A 19,985-nucleotide genomic window follows, 5' to 3' on the forward strand; every position below is an offset into this window, starting at 1 on the left:
CGTACAGCTCCTCTGAGCCCCAGATCCCTGGGATTTAGGTAACAAAAGACTCAGTAAAATTGTAAATAGGCACAGAGATGTTGCCTATAATCATCACCAGCTGATGGGTTTCAATTCCAAAATATCTCGCCTTATACAAATGCATATGCAGACTTCCATCTCTGCTTTAGGTGTAGACAGCTTTCTTCCTTCCCCCCCCACACCTTCTGTCTCCACTGCACCCCAGGGTTTGCTTCTATTCCTCTAGCTTGTGGTTGCTCTTATGCGTGCACAGCGAGGGTAGTATTTTAAGTCCAACCTCATTCTCAACTGAACAGATGAATTCTGATGCAGAAGCAGCTTTTAACGGATTCTTTTCCACACTGTATGTGATGACAAATAGGTCAAGGCAAGGGAGAGTCAGACCCACGAAGAGAGATGAGCGCCTGTAGAAAATGTTATGCCTACAGAATTTGACACCTGCCCTGTTAATTCTCCTTAGCTTAACACACAGCCAATGAAGTCTCAATTAACTTCCCACACAGACACCAACACTCTTCCTTCAGTGTGTTCTATGCTTTCTTCCTGAAGATTCATCTATGGATCGCAAACAGTAGGTTAGTCAACACACCCTTCACTTAGCCTTTGGTCTATTCAGGAATCTCGCTGTGTTCCTATTGTGGGTTGGAAACAATTGGATAGGTTTGGTATGCAACAGACCCTTCTAGTTTTAAAAATGTATGCTGCAAAGCAGCGTGTACTCTTAAATGTGCTAGGTAAAACCCTTCTATCAAAAGATGACATCCAAACTAGCTGCAAGCAGGCAAGAGACACAGATCTCTGCCGTCACTTTTTCCCACATAATGGCCTAGAAGGCCAACTGCTAATTTTCAGAAACTAAAAGCCTCCTACTCTGTACTTCTGCCACACAGGAGATCCCCTCCTCTTCCCACACAGCACAGCTCCTCACACTCGTCACAGCTTGTACCACTCACGCTATACTGGAAACACACACTGCCTGCTGCTGCCCAGCCGGCCTCCGAGCGCCCTGGACACCACGGTTCTTGGGTTCAGTCCCCCACACCAGGATTCCTTTCACCGGCTCCTCCAAACAGCACAACCACAACACCTGGGCAACACAGGGAAGCTTTACAGGTACTGGTCAGGGTGCTGGCCCTGTACACAAAACACGGTGCATACAGAACTTTGTCTCACCTTCTTCAGAAGTCATACAATGAAGACAAGTTATTAGGCAAAGCACTAATTGCAAAACACTACAGCACCACACTCTGCAGACCCATCAGTTATGACCATTTCTGAATTGCACACAAGCCCTGACCAACTCAGAGGATATTTTTATTATTCCTAGCTCTTATAAGAATAGGCCAACAATAAGGAGAACTTGTTTCAAGATCCTTATGTTAAGATTCACGCCAGGGCATGCTGGCTGCAATACCATTTGAAAATACCCCTCCTCACATAATAGGGCAAGGAATACCTGGAGCACACTCAGCCCCACCACCTTACTGTGGCTGCAGCCAGAATTCCTGGGGGCAGAGCACCCCACATCTGCCCAGGTAACAAGTGCTGCTCCTGCTCTTGTAAATGGCGTGCACGCCAAGCTCTCCCTTACACCTTCTCCAACCCTTTGTCCCTTCCCCAGCACAGGCTGGGACAGTGGGGAAATGTGGCATCAACCACTTTTAGAAGCTTCTCAACGCGTGCATAAAGTGATTGTGGACAGGAGGGGATACACCTTTCCATTCAGCCCACCACTTCCCCTGGCTCTGCAAGTCTTTCTCAGAGTCTGTGAAAGAGGTATTTAGTCTCAACCGCATGAAGAAAGCAAGAACAAAAGACCCATGAAGGAAAGCCAAATTACTTGAAATCAAGATTTCTTCATTGTCCCAGCAGCACCTGCCTTTGAGGTCAGGTGCTTCCAGTTTCATTAAAAGACAGTGTGTAGGCTCCCTGCAAATATAAAAGGGCTGCAAACCCTCTTACAGTAGCTGGCAACACTGACACAAATTGTGGGACGTCACAAATGGTCTCAGGAGCACACTGACAAATCTTCATGAAGTGTGCAGAGAAAAATGTAACCCAGGAATAGGAAGAAATGGGATCAGCTCTGTGCGTTGCTGAGAGACTCACCCAGAGGTGCAGCTCATGCTCCCCAGAAACTCCCCAAGGCTTTGTTAAGCGCACGTGGATGCTGGGTGCAGTCCCACTGCCAGTACTGACGTGGAGAAGACAAACCCTTTGGGGACGCTGACAGCTGTTCTGATGCCAAAGCTGGGGTCCTGCAGAGCTGAGAGTCATTCAGCCTCACTTTCTGGAAATTACACCTCAAGGCCATACCCCAGGAAACCTGGCATGCCAGTCACCAATAACTAATGCTGCTGAATAACCAACGGGAAGAATTGCTACTTCCAGCAATAGCTGGGATGAGTAATTTTATAACGAACAGAAAGACTTGAATGGTAAAAGACCAGGTCTCTGATTAGGCACCACACTTAAGTCTCCTGATACCTTACTTTCTTCATCTTTAGAAGAAGTCTAACTGTAGCAATAGACTAGACCACGTCTACCAGAAGGGACAAGGACAGTGTAGTAGGACAGTAGAGGAACTGGCCATGCCCTTGATGCTCAGAGATGAACATTACTAAATAGCACTGCCTAAATACCAAACATGAACGTTAATCAGACATTTGCTCAGTGTCATAAACACAGCAATAGAGAAGGGATCTCCAAAGGCCCTACCAAGACAACTGGCAGTTGGTATGCAAGGGACCCCCAGGCCTGGTTGCAGACAGGCAGTTAGCGTATGCGATATCTCATACCTGGTGTTTGTCAGAATAGGAATTAATAATTTATTACCCTCTATTTTTTTTCAATGTTGGTATTTTCTGAATTGGTCTCTACGTGTTTTCATTCTTGTTCAAGCACCACAGTCGCGCACAAATACTGCCAGGTGATGGAAAATTTACAGTCAGATCACAGACAATAGCTGCACATGCCAAGGCTAAATCTGTAGAGTCAGCAGCGACCTTTCAGAGACAACTTGACTATCTGGCTGCAAAATCTTTAGGGGTTTTTTCTAAAGCTAACCTTACCTGTCTCTGACATAAGGAAGTGACATTTCATCTGTCAATCCCTTTCTCACTCAGTCCTGCACGTGATGTACGTCAACGCTGCCAGGTTCCACGCTGCTGCCTGATCTAGTACGGCTTCCAGCTCTCTCTGCACCTATTGATAGAACAAATGCCTATTTCACTCATCAATAAGCAGTAATTCTCACCTCCTCATAACCTGTTTGGTGGTTTTATTCAGCAGCAGCTACAGGACTAACTAGACAATATTGGACTGAGACTTTTCAGAAATGAGGAATCCTTACAGTCTTTACCTTCACGCGCAAGCAGAGGTTCTGTGGCCTGCACAGCTTCTTTCAATCCACATCAATCTCAATGAGCCACTGGAAGCAATGTGGTCTTTGGGGTTGTCTGAGCACGTACGTCACGCAGTGCATTCTCAATGCACAAAACAGGAAGACATAGCACAGACATGAAGAGGCAAAGAGAAGAAGCGAGGGGCCGAGATGCTCAGAAATGCCTCAGGGTTCAGAGTTCCCAGTTGCCACTAAAAAGTAGCATCCAAACGCTGATGCTGCTGTGCCTTTGGAGACAGACTCTGCAAGGGCTTGTGTGCTGGAGTTTGAACCAAAGGGTCTCTTGCGTGCCAGGCTCTAGTTTCTCAGTCATGGATGAAGAGGCCTTAATCTTTTATGATTGTCTCCAATAAATGAGCTCAGTTCTGAGTGTGGTGCCTCACTCTATCAGGAGAACTGAGGAAGACGGGTTTTTTCTCCTTCCTTCAGCAAAGGAAGGGACAGAAACACATGTGGCAAAAGACCCCAAATGCAGTGGCTCAGGGCAGATTAAGGCTGAAACATAAGCACACACAGTGGTGGAACAGAAGAAAAAGCGTTACAGATCTCCTAATCCCTTCTCCCTCCGCTGTGCTCCATGACCCGCACATATCACACTAGAAGGAGTGCCCAAGGATGAGATCCGAAGGAAGAACCAGTGGATTCTTCCACCCACCGAAGTGCACTGATGAGGCAACCTCTACCTGTCTTCAGGGCCCACATTCCTAAGAGTACTTACAGAACCAGCTGAGAATTCTGCTTCTGCCCACCTTAAGGATATGCAGCCATGAGCTGAACATTACACACATCGCCAGGAGCCTCATTTTACAGCTTCCTTTTTGCTTGGGGCCACAAGAGCCGCCAGTTTGCTGAACTGTCCAAATTACTAACCTGTTGGAAAGAACAAAAAACAAACAACCAAACAAAACAAAACCCCAAAAAAAGAGCGTCACCATTTCTCAGACATGCAGTTAGGTCTTGCAAGTCCAGTAGCTTTACTGACACTCACACAGAATCACAGAATGGTTCGGGTTGGAAGGGACCTTTAAGATGATCTAGTTCCAACGCCCCTGCCCTGGGCAGGGACACCTCCCACCCAGCCCAGGTTGCTCAAAGCCTCATCCAGCCTGGCCTTGGACTTAACGTCATTAACAATATACTGTCGTTGCCAGGGAGAGTTACTCAGTTTCCTGACATTGAGATTTTACTGATTACCCACAATGAGTGACCAAAGAAGCCATGCAGTTCTCCTAAATGTAAGAGGTTGTTCACATGAAATGTACGTCATTTCTGACTAACAAATATGTAAGACTGATGTACAAATTGCCTTGTAAGCTCCATCTCATAAACTGATTCCATCCCATTGCAAAAAAGAGACTCCATTGCTACCTACAGGATTCACATTCTGTCGTACAGAACTTGTCTATGATCTTGGGAAACAACTGTCAGTCTGTCTTTACTTAAAGAGCCCTTGGCTATGTCGTGACAGCTACAAGAAACGTTCCTCACACCAGGGAACCAGGGGTAGAACCGCAGTTCTGGTGGGCTGCAGAAAGCGTGGAGGAACAGCCAGTGCACGGGGTGCAGGTCAGTGCCGCAGCAAGCAGACGGTGAGGCTGGCGCCAAGGGGACACAGGGACATCAACTCCCCAGAAGGACACCATATGAATGGTGACAGCTCACATAGTACTGTCCCAAAGACTGGTGTAAAAAAAAAAACAAAAAAACCAAACAAACCTTAGGGACAAATAATTTATCTGCAGCCTGAAAGGAGAAGACGGAATTGTGTTCCTTTGAGCTCTGCTGACCTTTAGGCCAGCCTTGAGGTTTTGCAGTGACAAGGACTGGCTCCCCTGGGGGTTTCCAGATCCGGGGGTATTTGCAGCACCTGTCTAATGCCTGCCCTCTTTTGGCCCACTGGGAGAATGACTGCCCTGCAAACCTGCCCCAGCTAAGGCTGGGGGCACAGGAGTCACACAATGTGGCAGAAGCACGTGTGATTCAGGTAGTGAGTGCCACAGGTAGGTTCCTGAGACCAGTTAAATTCTCACCCCAAAACAATTAGGGCTTTGCAAAGACCCCCGGATCCTTCCTTCGCGCAGCACTAAGGACCCTGCAGCACGCACCCACGGGAGCCCTGCCTTAGCCCATGGAATGAGTCTCGCAGCTACCTCTGGGGGTTGTTTGCACAGCCCGGCCACCAAGAGTGGCAACTCCTCGCAGACAATCCCAATGGCGCAGAGGCCAGGTAGTACCATAACTGACATTTCATAGAGGGAAACCAAACCAGACAGAACGCAAAAACCTCAAGTCCCTGACGTTACCAAGCCGTGTATTTCCTTCCCAGCTTAGCACCTGTCACAGCGTCTATCAGCGGATGTGACCTTTCTTAAGTCTCTCATGGCAAACCTGAGTCACTTTGATGCACTTCTAAGTCACAGGAGAACATGAAAGAAGAGAAAAGGCAGGAGATAAAGGATCTAGGGTAGCTGCAGTAGCAGAAGCTTGTCATATATTTCAGGGGAAGACCAAAAAAGACAACGGAGGAAGTGAACATAAAAAGCACAAACTTACGGATCTGTGGGTTGGGTTTTTTTTATTATAACAACCACTGAAATATGAAATACGTATGTTAACTGCCAAATCTGCGGTATGAAAGGAGTGTTCAAGAACTGCAAAACCCAGCTCATTTATATGATTTTTTTCCAACGTGGCTCTCAAATACCATCTGTTCTTGTCCTAATCCTTCTCCAAAACTGAATATACAGCAAAGCAATTAGCAAAACAAACCTCCCTTTTAACCAAATTGCCTTGTTAAAACTCCAGGCGATATGGAGTTAGATATGGAGTTAGATATGCGATAGCCTCGCATGTAAGAGAGGGAAAAATACTGTAGATGGAAATCCCAAAGACAAGAGGGGTTGGTTTTTTGTTTGGTTTTCCTCCTGTAGCTAATTAGAAACAGCGTAAGGGGCTGGCCCCGTGGCGCGTAACTCATGAATAGTGCAGTTGAAAAGTTAAATTATTCATTTTCACACGGATATTAGTCAGTTTTACAGAGAGTTCTTAAAACAATCAATAGGTCAAATTTCAGTGACAACATTCATACAGACAGTTTTGCATCTGCACAAACGACTTCCTGAATCAGGGCTCTATGGCAACCAAGAGGCATTTAATTTACAAATCACATCGGTTTACCAAGTACTCTAACTGCCAGCAGAGTTCACACTAAAACCAGAGTTAGCACTGGTTTGCAGAATAAAAGACAAACTGACACCTCAGCTTACTGCATTACACCGGAAAAAGTTTCCAGTACAGCCCTATCTTTATCAGCTTAGCTGAAGCTGCACAATTCAGACTGTGTCTCTCTCAAGTGCCCAAAAACGGGGAAATCTGAATGGTTGAAAAACAGGAACTTGCTTTGTGACACAGGCCCATACCTTTGAGAAGGGAAAGTTTCATTTCTGGCACGTAGGAAGGCAAGCGTGGGCAGAAGGCAGCACCAATTTGTTCAAGATTTTCTGCCTATTTTTAACTACTTTCTGCCGTTTTAGGGAAGATTGGAACAAAAAAATCCAAGCAAGTTTTTCACAGAAAGAGTGACAAGACTGAAGATGGCAATTAAAAAAAAATGTTATTCCTTTATTTAGAGTGAAATACCTACATCAGTTTATTTAAACTGGCAGTCTACCAACACAGAAATCCTCAAAAAAAAAAATCAAATCTTAAATGCCTCCAGTCCTATCAGATGTTATTATGGTTTAACTCTTCTGATAGGATTATACGTCTTGGCACAGCAACTGGATACAGTCCTCCAGCAGGGCAGCCGGCACAGACAGGCTCACCGGTATGGATTAGCACAAAACCCAGCAATCGCAGTCTGGGAGCGCTTGCTATTACAGACCTTCAGCCACACAGCACACCGAAGTGGCTGTTCTTGTCTTCCAAACGATGAGCAAATGCAACTTGTTCTCCACTACCCTGCTGTGCCCTTCCACAGCCAGCGTCGGTTCATTCTTCAGGCAGAGGGAACCCATGCCCTAGTTCGCAGGACATCTCCTGATGGGGAGGCTGTAGGAAGGCATGAGAACACAGTGAGTGCACTCGGGCATCTTCCTGTGCGGCTGAGCCAGAGGGCAGAAAACAAGTAAGATTCGCGGAAACAGCTGATGAGCCCACACCACAGAGGAGCTCTGCTGCCACAGCAGCACTTCTGTCAAGCCAACAGCTCATCTGCTCCTGTGGGCTGTTTTCACCGTATAACCCACAACCTACAATAGCTCGCTAGTTATCTCTGCCTTGCTCAGTTACATGGAAACATGGTACTTGCTTTATTGCCTCGGAAGTGGAGCCTACAAACTTGATAAGTTTCCGAGAATCTGTTGGGGTTTCCCTGGAATGCATTTCTCAGATTCATCATTTTGCCATCCAGTTCACCGCAAGATAACAGCATTTAGGCCACAGCACACTTCCAAAGACCTCTACGTTCACAACAGGGGCTCTACGATTTTGAAGGGGCTGAGCCTCATCATCTTGGCATCAACCATGGCAGGGGGGTTGCAACTAGATGATCTTTAAGGTCCCTTACAACCCTAACAATTCTAGGATTTTATGATCTTGAGCGTCCCAGCAACTCTCAGGTCAGAAATGCTGTCAGGCCAGATTCACAGAGATAAAACACTACACGCGACTTTCTCAAGTCGCACAGAAAGCCAAGGAGCAAGGCAGCATGTGAACTCAAAGCCAGTTAAGCCACAGGATTGACCATTTGGTGATCCTGCTTTCTGTGAGAATTATACGCACCGGAATAACTTTTTGCTCATTTGTACTCTCCAATCATACACATCATACAAGCACATCTAGCTGCTACCACAATTTATTTCAAAAAGTCACTATCACACTTCGTATATAATACAAATACTTATATACATTGTATATACGCTTCAAAATAGGAAATCACTGCTAAGTACACCATATGTATAACATATAAGAAAACATATGTTTAAAAACGTGTTTCTAGACACCAGTTGTATTCTTGAATACATTTCCTGTTGCATATTTGGGCATATGCTTTGGTACTGTGCTTATAAAATACCTACCTCTAATGAATAATCTACTAAGGAGTTACATTTGAAGTGAAAAACACTTCTCAATTATACAACTCCCAAGTTTTATTACTTCTTGAATTTTTACACGGAGGCATTTCAATTACAGCAAAAGCTATTGACAGTAACACTTCAGGCTTCTCTCAGACACTTCAGATGTTGCACTTGCCATCTAAAATGTGAACGCTTTCCAAAACTACAGACTGATTAACTTGCGGTAAAACGTTACAGAAGTAAAATTCGTTTCATACAGTGTAAAGGCAAACAACCAGGCATTTTTAACTGCACAGAGACCAAATCAAGAACACTTCTTGAATGAAGATTCCACTGACAGCATGCACAAGGTGATCATCCCGATGAATGGTCAGAGTACAGTTTAGGCATCTATCCACCGTTACACCATCTTTACACGCCTTTGCTAAAACGCAACCCTTGAAGGCCCAGAGAGTCAGCACTGTGTTCAGAGGTCAGCTCTTGCCTCTTATCAACAGAGAACATCTAAGGCGTTACTCCTTTCTAAACCATCACAAAATTGTCATTCAGCAGCAGAAAAACTCTGCATGTCCATGTACATGCTCCTAAACCTAAGACATAAACAGACTTTCCCCAAATCCAGAGCACGGTCTGGAACCAAACTTGCTTCTGTGTTTCTCCCTACGTCCCAAGCAATCAAGTCTCACAAAAGTGGTTTTAGCTAAACAATTTTACTGTGGAAATGTCCAAGCTTGACTGAAGCAGCCTTGCTGATGACAGACACAACAGGATGTCCACCAAGAGGAAGCACACAGCATGTTGGTTGCACAGGGCTTATAGATAAAACATGAGTTATACATGGCAACTACTGAAGTTTACAGTACAGACAACTGTCACTCTACCTTTCCCCCTATACTTTGAACTACAGTTTCCACTAATAATGTTCTAATCAGAAATTACCACCCCCTTTGCCTTCTGGCAATCCACATATTCTACTTTCCACACACATGAAGACCTCCGTGGAGATTTCCAAACACTTGGACATCTGGAGCTACCTGGTGATCATTAGTAATTCCATTTTTTAGCCGGATAATGGATACACTGTTCACTATGTTAACATGACAATTTCTCAATGGGTATGTTTGAAGAAATGCATAACAGAGACAAGTGGCATTGAACAGCCATCTCTTACCAGTCACTTAACAACTAGCACCAGAACTCTGGTGCTATTCTGGCACACGGCCAGCACGAGAGTTACCAGCAGTGACAGCTGCCTCTGGAGGCACAGCTGACATATGCCACTCTACTTGACCAAGAAGAAATAACTTGAAAAAAACAGAAGCACAAGGGACACTGGCTAGGTTCATCGGGGGAGATTCTCCACCTAACGCGAGGAGAGCTCATTTGGTAAGTAGACTGAAACGCTGGAGATACCTGCACTGAGAAAAGAGAGACATGCTCTGCTCAGCATCTCAGAATTGTATGACAAGACAAACTCAGCCATAAAGCAAGTCTTTTGATTTCCCTTTTTTTCCGTCTGCTCAATGATCAGCTCTTACAGCTTCACAAACACTTTCTTCAGTCCAAAGACAACTGCCCATCACTACATACAGAATTGGCTAGAAATGCAGAGCAGACTATTATCAACTCAGTCTGGCAACAGGGATGCTGTGCACAGGATCTGCCAAAGAGAAAGAATCACATGATTTCAGCAAGAACAGCTACTCCCATGGGTCCTAATGCCAAAGGGGCCACTCAACGAGACCAAAGGAACCGAAGTGCAATTAAACAGTTACACACATCCACGCATACAGCCACAGAATGCTCCGTCACATTACTTGTTACAATTGATCGGCTCAGAAATGCAAGAAACAGAAGCGTAATGCGGAGTCAGTTTTTGATGAGACTAGAATTGGAGTGAATTTGTTCTTCCTGGACAGGGTATCGACAGCTCCCTCCTCCTGAAAGACAGATAATAATAACAAAACATAAAAAAATACTATACAGAGTAGGAAGGTCAGGAAAAGGGAAGTCAGGGACTTTTCTAGATTCATAAAAGACTAGGGACCTGAATGACATTTGGGATAGTGCTTGCCTTTCCAGCCAGTGCTAGGAAACATTAAGCATAGGGAACAGTGAAAATACACTTTCTCATTGCTCTGTCAATGGAACACGAGGCAGCTGTGGGCTGATTCAGGAGCCAGGCTGCCACTTAATTCTCACTATAGAATTCAGCTCTTCTCAGTCAAACATTTCCTGTGTTTGCAGGTGACACTTCAAGACAACTCACTTTGCGTAGGCAAAAAAGTTCACCATATACTCTTTAAAAGACTGTTGATTCTGGATCCTGACTGTACTGAATAGAATTCCCTGCACAAAATCATTCCATCATTTTTGCAGGGACTAAGGGAGGAAAAAGCTAGAAGGAGTTAAAGTTAGAGAAAGAGAGAGAATCCTTCTGCCGGGCAACAAGTTGGGGAATCTTTGCTCTGTAAGAATGCAAAACTTGAGACACTATGACCTCCAGTGCATCAGGACTACACAGAGGATGAACCACTGGCCTTAACTGCAGATGACACTGTGCTACTTAGTCAGGTAGCCTTCATTATGATTAGAAACAATTATCAAAGTTCAAACACAGGGCCCTGATTATTATTTTCTGTACATTTTTCACCATAAAAAGAAACTCACCTTGACGGTTTTTCCTCCTCTTGGTCTCTTTTTTGGCTGCTTGGATAATCAACAGAAGGATGGACATTCCACTCACCATGAGCAATATCAGACAAACAAGGATAAGTGATAAAGACCCTGGAAGGAAAAATAGAAGAATACACTAAAAAAGGTGCATGGTTCTAGCTGCAGTTTCCATGGCTTTCCAGCTTCAGAAGAAGGAACCTAGAACTCCAGAAGCACCCCTGAACCACAAAGCCTACAAATCTCAGCTGCCAAGCAGACTAGCAAGAAGTCTGGAATCCCGTGCATGTCTCGCTGAAAGACTGTGTAAAATACAGATATGGCTTCTGAGAAAGAGTGTGATTTCATTTCCAATGAAATCAATTTCAGGTGAAAATTACTGAGCAGCTCTAGTAAATAGACTAGACTTGGTTATTCCCTCTCCTTACCCCAGTTAGTCTCTGTGGGGCTGTTTGTATCCGTGCAAATGAAAGGAATCACACTAGATCTGGACGGTGAGAACGTTGCAGTCGACATCTTATTCTTGTGGTCAGCATTGGAAAGATTCAAAGCAGGTGTTGCACTCTGCGAGGTAGCTGGCTGTGTGACATGGTTGCTGCAAACAGCATCAGCTGTTTTTGTCCCTGGTCGAAGAGTGCTTTTCCCAAGAACGCTGCAGCTAGAGACACAACATAAATTAGTGTAGAGTTTCAAACAGTTGCAGTATTGCACTTTAAGTAATCTCCATGGAAAAAGCCAGTGAATATTACAATACTTTTTTTATCAACACAAACTCAGGCTTCACCTTTCCTAGATTCTACAGAATATGTAAAGAACAACTAAGCTAATCACAGTTACTACTGGAAAAAACCTGACATTCTGTTTTTCTTTGCAACCGTGTACCTAACAGCCTTGAAGCACATCTGCATTTGGCAAGGGAACCTTTTGCTAGAGAAACAAAACATCCAGACCTTTAAAAAACCAAAAGGCTGAGAATACTGTTGTTGCTGTAGGCGAAGAAAGGGTGGAAGGCAGGCAGATGCTTCAAATCAGTACACAGACTGCTCAAGGCTCCTGAGAGCCATGAGAAACACAGTTTTGTCACACCTACTGCAGGTTTACTCTATACACCATGATTTGGGCATCAACTGCTACCGAGATAAACCCAAAAATGTTGCTCTGGGCATGTTTAGATCAGTGATACATACTTGGTCCAAGGTTTGCAGTTTTCATTTCTCCCTGTGGAATAAGACCCTTCAGGACATGGTAAGCATGCTGGAAAAAAAGAAAGAGAGAGAATCTGAGTTCAGTTAGCAACATAACCATATGACAACCACGCGTTAGTTATACTAATAGCTTATTCCAGTAGTCTAGCTTATGGAACAGACCAAACAAAACTCACATAGCCTCTACAAACCACACTCATTGGGTCAGAAGTAATACAACATGCTCAGAGGCTCATTTTAGCCTGCAACTGGCAAGGTTTCCCTTTTCTCTACTGGCTATGGATATTAACAAGGAGAGCATTAAGATTTCTGACAGCTCAGGAATCAAAGCAACGGTTTGCACAACTACCCTGCTATTAACACTTGTGTGGAGACATCAGTGAGCCAAAAGACAAGCAGCTTTTACACTAGAAATAACAAGCATCTCACCTGAAGCGGAGGCAAGAGTTTGGAGAGTCTGACACATCACTAACTTACCGCTTCGCAGTGGATGGCTGTCATCTGGCATGTAACCTGCATCACACATGCAAATTCTGTCAGAGGTCTTCTCACACTTCTTCACTTCCTTGCTCCCCTTTGCTAGCAACAACAGAATACAGGGCATGTGAGAGACAAGAAATAAGTTAAGAAAGGCACAAAATATTAATTACTCGGTGCCTATCTGTTGTGTGTAGAAACAACCGCGGAGAGCAGAGTTCATTAACAATTCTGAAGACACCCGTTTTCAGGCAGTGCAAGCCTGCTTTCCTTTGAAGGCTCTACCACCAGTACCAACCAGGAGTTATCAGCTACTGCAGTGACAACCCAGTGTTTGGGCTTGGTCATCTCAAGTGACAGGCTTTAGGACATCAGCCTTTGAGGAGCACGCAAAGATATGAAGACTCCCAAAGTTGTATGAACTCTCCCAAATTTGTATCAAGAAATGACTGCTATACAGCTGACTTACTAGTGTCACAGATCGTACAACTCTTGCAGAAGCTGTGGTTGTGCTCACTATTAAAGTATTCGTCTTGACAGGGAGCGCAGACTGTGTCTGTTGTTGTTGTGCAGCGGCTTCTCATTCTTTCACCTAAAAGAAAGACCACATAGAAGGAGGAACTGATTGTTATCAGAAAAAAATCCTCTTCGTTTTCATGCATTAGAATGAAAGATTGCCCAGAAAGCAACAGTTCCACTTACAACTCTGACTGAAAACATTCAGCAGATTTAGATACACCAGAATCCCTAAAAGCATTGGCCCATAGCATCACTGTAAATTATGCAGCCAAAATGAGCTAGTAGGGGCCTGATAACTCACTAAGAGTTGAGGCAATGCCCCAAATGATTCTCCCAGTGGATTCCAAATATCACTTCTCCAGACCACCTTTTCATATGGTTTAGACATCACAGTTTGCAGCCAGTATCGGTTAGGGAAAAAAAGCAGGTTTTTAAGCACAGCAATAGGTCTGATCTCCAGTGTAATACAATGGCTCTATCACAGATCCTGCCTTCCCTTCTGACATAAATCATGCAATTCAACCCAAAGTAATCCCAAACAGGTACAAATGATGGCAATGGACTGCTCAGGTTTGCAGAAAATACATTAGTGAGGCAGTCAAGAATATATGTTTGTAGTACCTTTCTGTTGGCATTCTGAAAGCCCATTAGGCATGAAAGAATGCGGTTGTATTTTGATATGCATCTGTATCGGCGCCCAGCAACATCAAAGATGTTACTAGCTCCACTTCATAAACAGTGAGACACAGCGCAAGATGTAAGGCAGGCATTTGTTACTATTCCAAACAGCATGTCTGTACCACACAGTGCATTTAGAAACAAGCTCTGAATGCTTGCACCCACATCCTCCGACCTGTACAATACACAGTGCTTCCACAGAAGTTCACATTGATGCGCTAGGACGACAAAGTTCGTAAGCAAAGTAACTTGCCCAAACCGAAACGGCAAGTTACCAGTGGATTCTGGAAAAGAAAGGAGTCAGATATGTTTCTTCTATCTCACAGCTTCCCTCCATTACAGCACAGGCTGCAGGAACTATACAGACAGCTCTAATGACTAGGGTTTTTACACTTGAGCTTAAATACATCTTTCTTCTCACAGACTGCTTCTTTCGTTTTGGTTCTCCATTTTCCCGTTCTGTAGGTGAACAACGAGCACCAAGTCTCTCGATCACTCTAATTTTCTCTGCATTTTATTAAGTGCTATCAAAATACAGGAAATTTTTAGTGATGACCATATATGCAGTACACTTCCACATTTTTTACCATTTACCAATCAGGAAGAGACTATGAAGAAATGTCTCCCCAACAGCAGCAGATTTGCTAACAATGCCTAAAACCTGATAAAAGTTCTTTCAGCTCAAGGAGGAACAAAAAACTTTAGAGATAAAGGAATATCTTTACCTGCATACAAGTATGCCTTTCTTTAAACTGAGTTCAGAAACACTTTTTTTTCCTTAAAAAAACCACCAAGTCTTAAGTAGTAAAACCTTGCTACGAAAGAAAGCTTAACAAGCCATCTTTAGAAATAGAATTAATTACCTAAAGTTTTCCAGTACTATGCAAGATTTCTGAGCTTCTTTATGTGATACGTAAAGGACAGTAACATAAATGCCACCACCTTTTCTCAGCCAGTACTCCCACAATGAAAACGCACCAGACCAACACATTAAGAAAGCTGAGCCACACAAAGTAAGTTAAAGAACATGTAGCTCTTTCAAAAAGGTGGATTCCTAAATGTACTACGTTATAGAAATAATCTCTGTCAGTCCAGACTGATAGGAAAGTCTCCTCAAACGCTTTTTTCCAACATGCTGTTTTCTACCACCTGTGGGTTATTAACTGATAGATATTACATCGCGCAACTATAACCAACATCCAGTGAAAATTACTTACCAGGGGCACAGTCCTTACAGCATTTTTCACGGAAAAGATAGTGATGTTCTTTGCATTTCAATACCAAGCAATGGCTAATAGGGACTGCCAGCAGCAAGAACGAAACAGTAGAAAAATACGAGTAAAAACCTACAGCTACCATAATGCAGCCCTGTTGTCCCAGCAAAATTCTAATAGTGGCAAACTTTGAGAGAAGTGATTCTAAACTGCTGGCAACCAGAACAAATTCATATGTCAGTTGCTGGGAAACTCCCAGCATGTACTCCACGCCCCCATCCTTTTTTCCACACCCTGCAAACCTATTTTCTGCAGTTCACAGCTAAAATATTCACAGGCAGCAAGATGGCATGCTGAACAGCATTATGAAAAGGTTTCTATTTACAGCCTTAAAACAGAGTGCCTCCAGCCAGGTACATACCTCTCCACATTGTATTAAAGCACAGGCGCCTTGAGTGCCAGGAGAACCAGAAGAGATGATCCTTGTTATTGTAAAGAGGAGTATTAAAGCAATAGAGGGGTAATGCCTGAAAACCTTTACGGATGAGAGCCGTAAGTAAAATGAAACATAGCCCACACAGGTTTGCTCCTTAAAAGAAGTACAGACAGATGCTCTCCCCTTGGTCTCAAGGTAACGACAGACCCGTGACTTTTATTGCTGTATAAAAACCAGTGTTGTTAATACATTTCGCTTCTCAGGGAAAGTGTGGAATCACAAATCATCAGTCATCTCATTATTGCCCTCAGGAGCTAGCAAAAGCTACGGATGAGAAGGGTCTGCAGTCTCCATTTCGACTCTTAATATCAGACTCCCTGCATTGCCACTGAAGAAAAGTAAGCGCCTGACTCCAAAACAGACTTTGTGTCACCCCTACCAGTTGCCCCCATGGAAATAAAGGCTTCCAGCACAGGTGTGCTCTATGAAAGCAAAGAAAGCAATATTCATGTACCAGCTACTTCTGATGCTAATTTGTTCCACAGAAGCACATTAACTCTGGAATTCAAAGCCCCAGAAGGCTTCTCCATCCAGGTGTGCGCACCAGCAACAACCGGACGGCAATGGAGGAGGCCGAATAGCACACTGGCACAGCAGTCCTGCCCCCACCTAACACAAGCATGTAGAGCAGAGCAAAAAAGTGGTCACACTAGGAATTAGCATGCTTTAACTTTCCAGGGTCACTATTGATTTTTACTAATTTGATCTTACTGATCTAAGATGTAAATTTTCAGTCTTCCCGTTCTAAGGGACTCGAGCAACTCTTATGCAAAGGCACAAGGAAACAAGACATCCTACAGTAATCAAAGATGTTTTATTTAAGTTAGTTAAAAAACATGGCCAGACTTCCCAGACAAAGCAGATCTACAGTCAAGGTACATCTAAATGCAAAGGAGATTTGACTGGAAGAGAAGTACATTTGGAATCCCAATTAGCCTGCAATATTTGGGAGGACTGAACAGCAACATTCTGCCCTTTTTTATCCAGAACTGCTGCTTTTCATTTCTTTCTTAAATTTCCGTAAGACTGTTTAAGAGTGGAAGGGGAGACAAAAGCGAGGCAAAACAATAACTATTTTTCTACTTCTATTTTCCAAGCATTTTGGAAAACAACCGCTATGGAAAAGAAGTTATATCTTAAAGCTACTCTTTCCAAAAGGGATCAAAGCTGACAGAGCAAGTAAACCATCCCAGCTGAATTTCAACTGCCTTCACACTCAGTACCTGCACGCAGGAAATAGCCAAATCTCTTCCCATTGCAGTATCACACTCAATGCCACTGAAGTAGCTTTATGCCTCATAACTCAGTCATTCCCTCAGCAATATTTAACCAGGCTTTTTTTTCCCCAATTCTCTTTCACAAACAGTAGAAGACTTCACCTATTCAGTAAGTCAACTATTCAGTAAGAAACTGAAAATACAGACTCCTATGATGTTCATAAACAAGGTAAGGTTAAAATTCTGCTATATGCACTTAAACTGAAAACTCAATACTAGCGCGGTGATGATGAAACACTGATATTCTTCTTAAGGATACTTTAATACAAATTAAATGCTCTTTTAATAAAAGTAGTTCACACAAACTTCATAAACCATCTTGAGAATTCAACTTTTATGTATGGCACCCTTAAGTGTTGACAGGCTTCATATTGCCAGATTTCTTTACCTGGCTATATCGTGCAAGTAACTAAAACAGGGAGAGAACAGTGATAATCCCATAGCGTTCCACAACTAGCACACTCCTTGGCTGGATTTTTACCAATGCAGATTAACCTCTCCCAAATGCTGCTTGGCATTGCTGTGGGCATCATGGGCTGCTTCCAAAAACCAGCCTGGATGCAGCTACTCTGGTCGTAGTAGGAGAGGGGAGTTCCAGAGTGGCGAGTTGAGCCACGCTACAGGACAGAAATAAGACCTTGCTCTGCTTTTATTTAATATACATGTATCATTTTTGACTACAGATGCTTATCCCAGATATTCCATGCAAGCTTTTGAATTCTGGAAAGATGAAACATGTCCATGAGATAGCAGCTCTCAGATACCAAGTCCTATTAACAGTAGGCAGATTGCCTGTGTACATCAAAAAAACCCAAACTACCAAACATGGAATTCGAAACTAGTGCTTAATAAAAGGCTTTAAAGAAAGAGTCACTAGATTCCTTAGGGATTACAGCCAAGTAAGAGTTCCCCTACGGGAAAGGGCCTAAAACAATCTGGGAAAGATTGAGTGCATATAAAATACTTGAAGAATTTTTAAAAATAAATAAATCTATGGACAAATTAGAATAGTTCGAACTTCTAAAATTCCAAAACAGGAATAATCTCATGTACCTCCAAATTTCACCACGCAGTCCGCTTTATCCTTACAGCTGTTACTTAACATGTGATCCTGATTTCTGGCAGAGAAAAACAAAACACATTAAGGGGCAGAACTCTATGCATACATTAAAAATTAATTTTTCCCAGTTGCTCCTCAAGTTTCAGATTTATCAGTTACGAGGCAAATACTGCAACAACAGTACGTACTTCAACATTTTTGCAGTTGCTAGTTAAATACTGTGTTGCCTTGTATTTTTCAAGGGATTCCATGCTTACATTACCAGAATATTAAACTATGAGTGTGTATGCAAATCTTTGCCTCTATTGACAGATAAAGTCCCATATTTCATCATCATATTTCGGCTGCTGAAGAATCCCTCTGCAAACTAGCCCTTGCTTCCTGAGCGTCAGGTGTGACAAGACAGAACTTGCCCACTCAAATTATATCTAAATAATTGAGCTGTGCAAACAACTAGAGTATAATACAAGAATGCAGGCAGGGCATTTATACAATTATCAACTAATACTGCTACAACTTTTGTCTTAACCAGACTGGCAACAACCACATTGCAAAAATGTATGTTTACATGTATAATTTTGTGACAGTTCAAAGCGCAGGTCATTGCATATTTTTGAAGCCCTAGTTAAAACAGCAGCAAAGCAAAACCTAAAGCTTTTGCCAATCAATCTAAACCAGCCGTACTTACGACTTCCGCTAAGCACCACATGTTTAGACACAGGATTTTGTTCTGAACATCTCCAGATTCTAGCCACATTAAAATCTCACCACCCTGCAATCAAGTACACACGGGGCGTTGGTAGGGGGCAGAGGGGAGTGGGGGCTGACTAATGTGGCAGACGTTCTAAGTTCACTTTAACGCAAGATTATCAGCTGAACTGATAACTTACAGTTCTTTCAAAATCATATTTTAATTTGTCTGTCCTCTGAAGACTTTCAGTTTTTCCCCCACTCACCGACAAACCTAAAACCAGCAACATTTCCAAAGCATGGAGAAAAATATTTAATGAAAAAAGATATGTATATAAAAAGACTCTGATACAAGCCATTTAACAAAAACAAAAAATAAAAAAAAAAGGGAGAGAGGGAATACTAGAACAGAAACAGACAGCAATACTTATATTTACATTATATTAAGAGAATAAATTTAATCAAATATAACATCTCACTTGGATTTTCAGGCAACCCTTCAGAAAGAGGAGTTTTTACAGTAAAGATGGAACCAGGGTAAAAATAAATTTTCTATTTCAGACAGTAGTGGATATGACCCTTCTGTTGCAAGATTTTTTTTAGAGATTACCCAAAACCAGACTGATTAAAAAGCTTCCCAAGCGCTGACTGTACATTGCTCCGGCAAAAGCAGTACAAAAGCAAAGCCTGTATTTCCCCCAGCTTCATCATTCATGAGTTCATCAGCATCATTAATTTGCACAGAGGCAAGTAATTATACTAGTTTTAACAATGAATTTTAGTTAAGCAGTAACCATACTCCTAAGGTGAACCACACTGCTGTCTCCAACATCTTTAAGTCCACAAAGAAACCTTCTGATTGTTTAATTTCAGTATGCAATTTCATTTTTTACGACATAAGCAATCTCAAGTCACTCACATTCCCAGTGCAGCTGCAAACAAACACAAAACCTGTCCCACTATAACCAGTTTTCCTTTTAAAGTCGATGTATAAGTTCTTCCTCACAGCTCCTAAAGACAGTTCAGTGATGGAGGGAGAACTTCTATTAAATCCTCAACAATATATAAGTAGGTTGAGATGCTGGAAGATTAGCCAATCAGTCTATGTACGGATATTCTCACGAGGCCAGAATACACGTATTTGAACCACAATCCCCTTTACAAAAGCAAACATCTTTCAGTGTCATTTTTGAT

At 42.9% G+C, this 19,985-nt stretch overlaps 1 protein-coding gene across 1 annotated transcript; it reads right to left on the reverse strand.

Annotated features, from left to right (window-relative positions):
• Nucleotides 1-7,068: 7,068 nt before the first annotated feature.
• On the reverse strand, nt 7,069-19,068 carry TNFRSF4 (TNF receptor superfamily member 4). Its single transcript, XM_063353566.1, has 7 exons — nt 15,272-19,068; nt 13,327-13,449; nt 12,858-12,959; nt 12,363-12,429; nt 11,604-11,833; nt 11,173-11,289; nt 7,069-10,442 (listed from the first exon to the last, which is right to left on the reverse strand). The coding sequence occupies exons 1-7, from the start codon at nt 15,528-15,530 to the stop codon at nt 10,372-10,374; spliced, it is 969 nt and encodes a 322-aa protein (XP_063209636.1). The 5' UTR covers nt 15,531-19,068; the 3' UTR covers nt 7,069-10,371.
• Between the last annotated feature and the right edge of the window lie 917 nt (nt 19,069-19,985).

This window comes from Chroicocephalus ridibundus, chromosome 16 (assembly GCF_963924245.1).
Source record: "Chroicocephalus ridibundus chromosome 16, bChrRid1.1, whole genome shotgun sequence".
Classification (NCBI taxonomy): domain Eukaryota; kingdom Metazoa; phylum Chordata; class Aves; order Charadriiformes; family Laridae; genus Chroicocephalus; species Chroicocephalus ridibundus.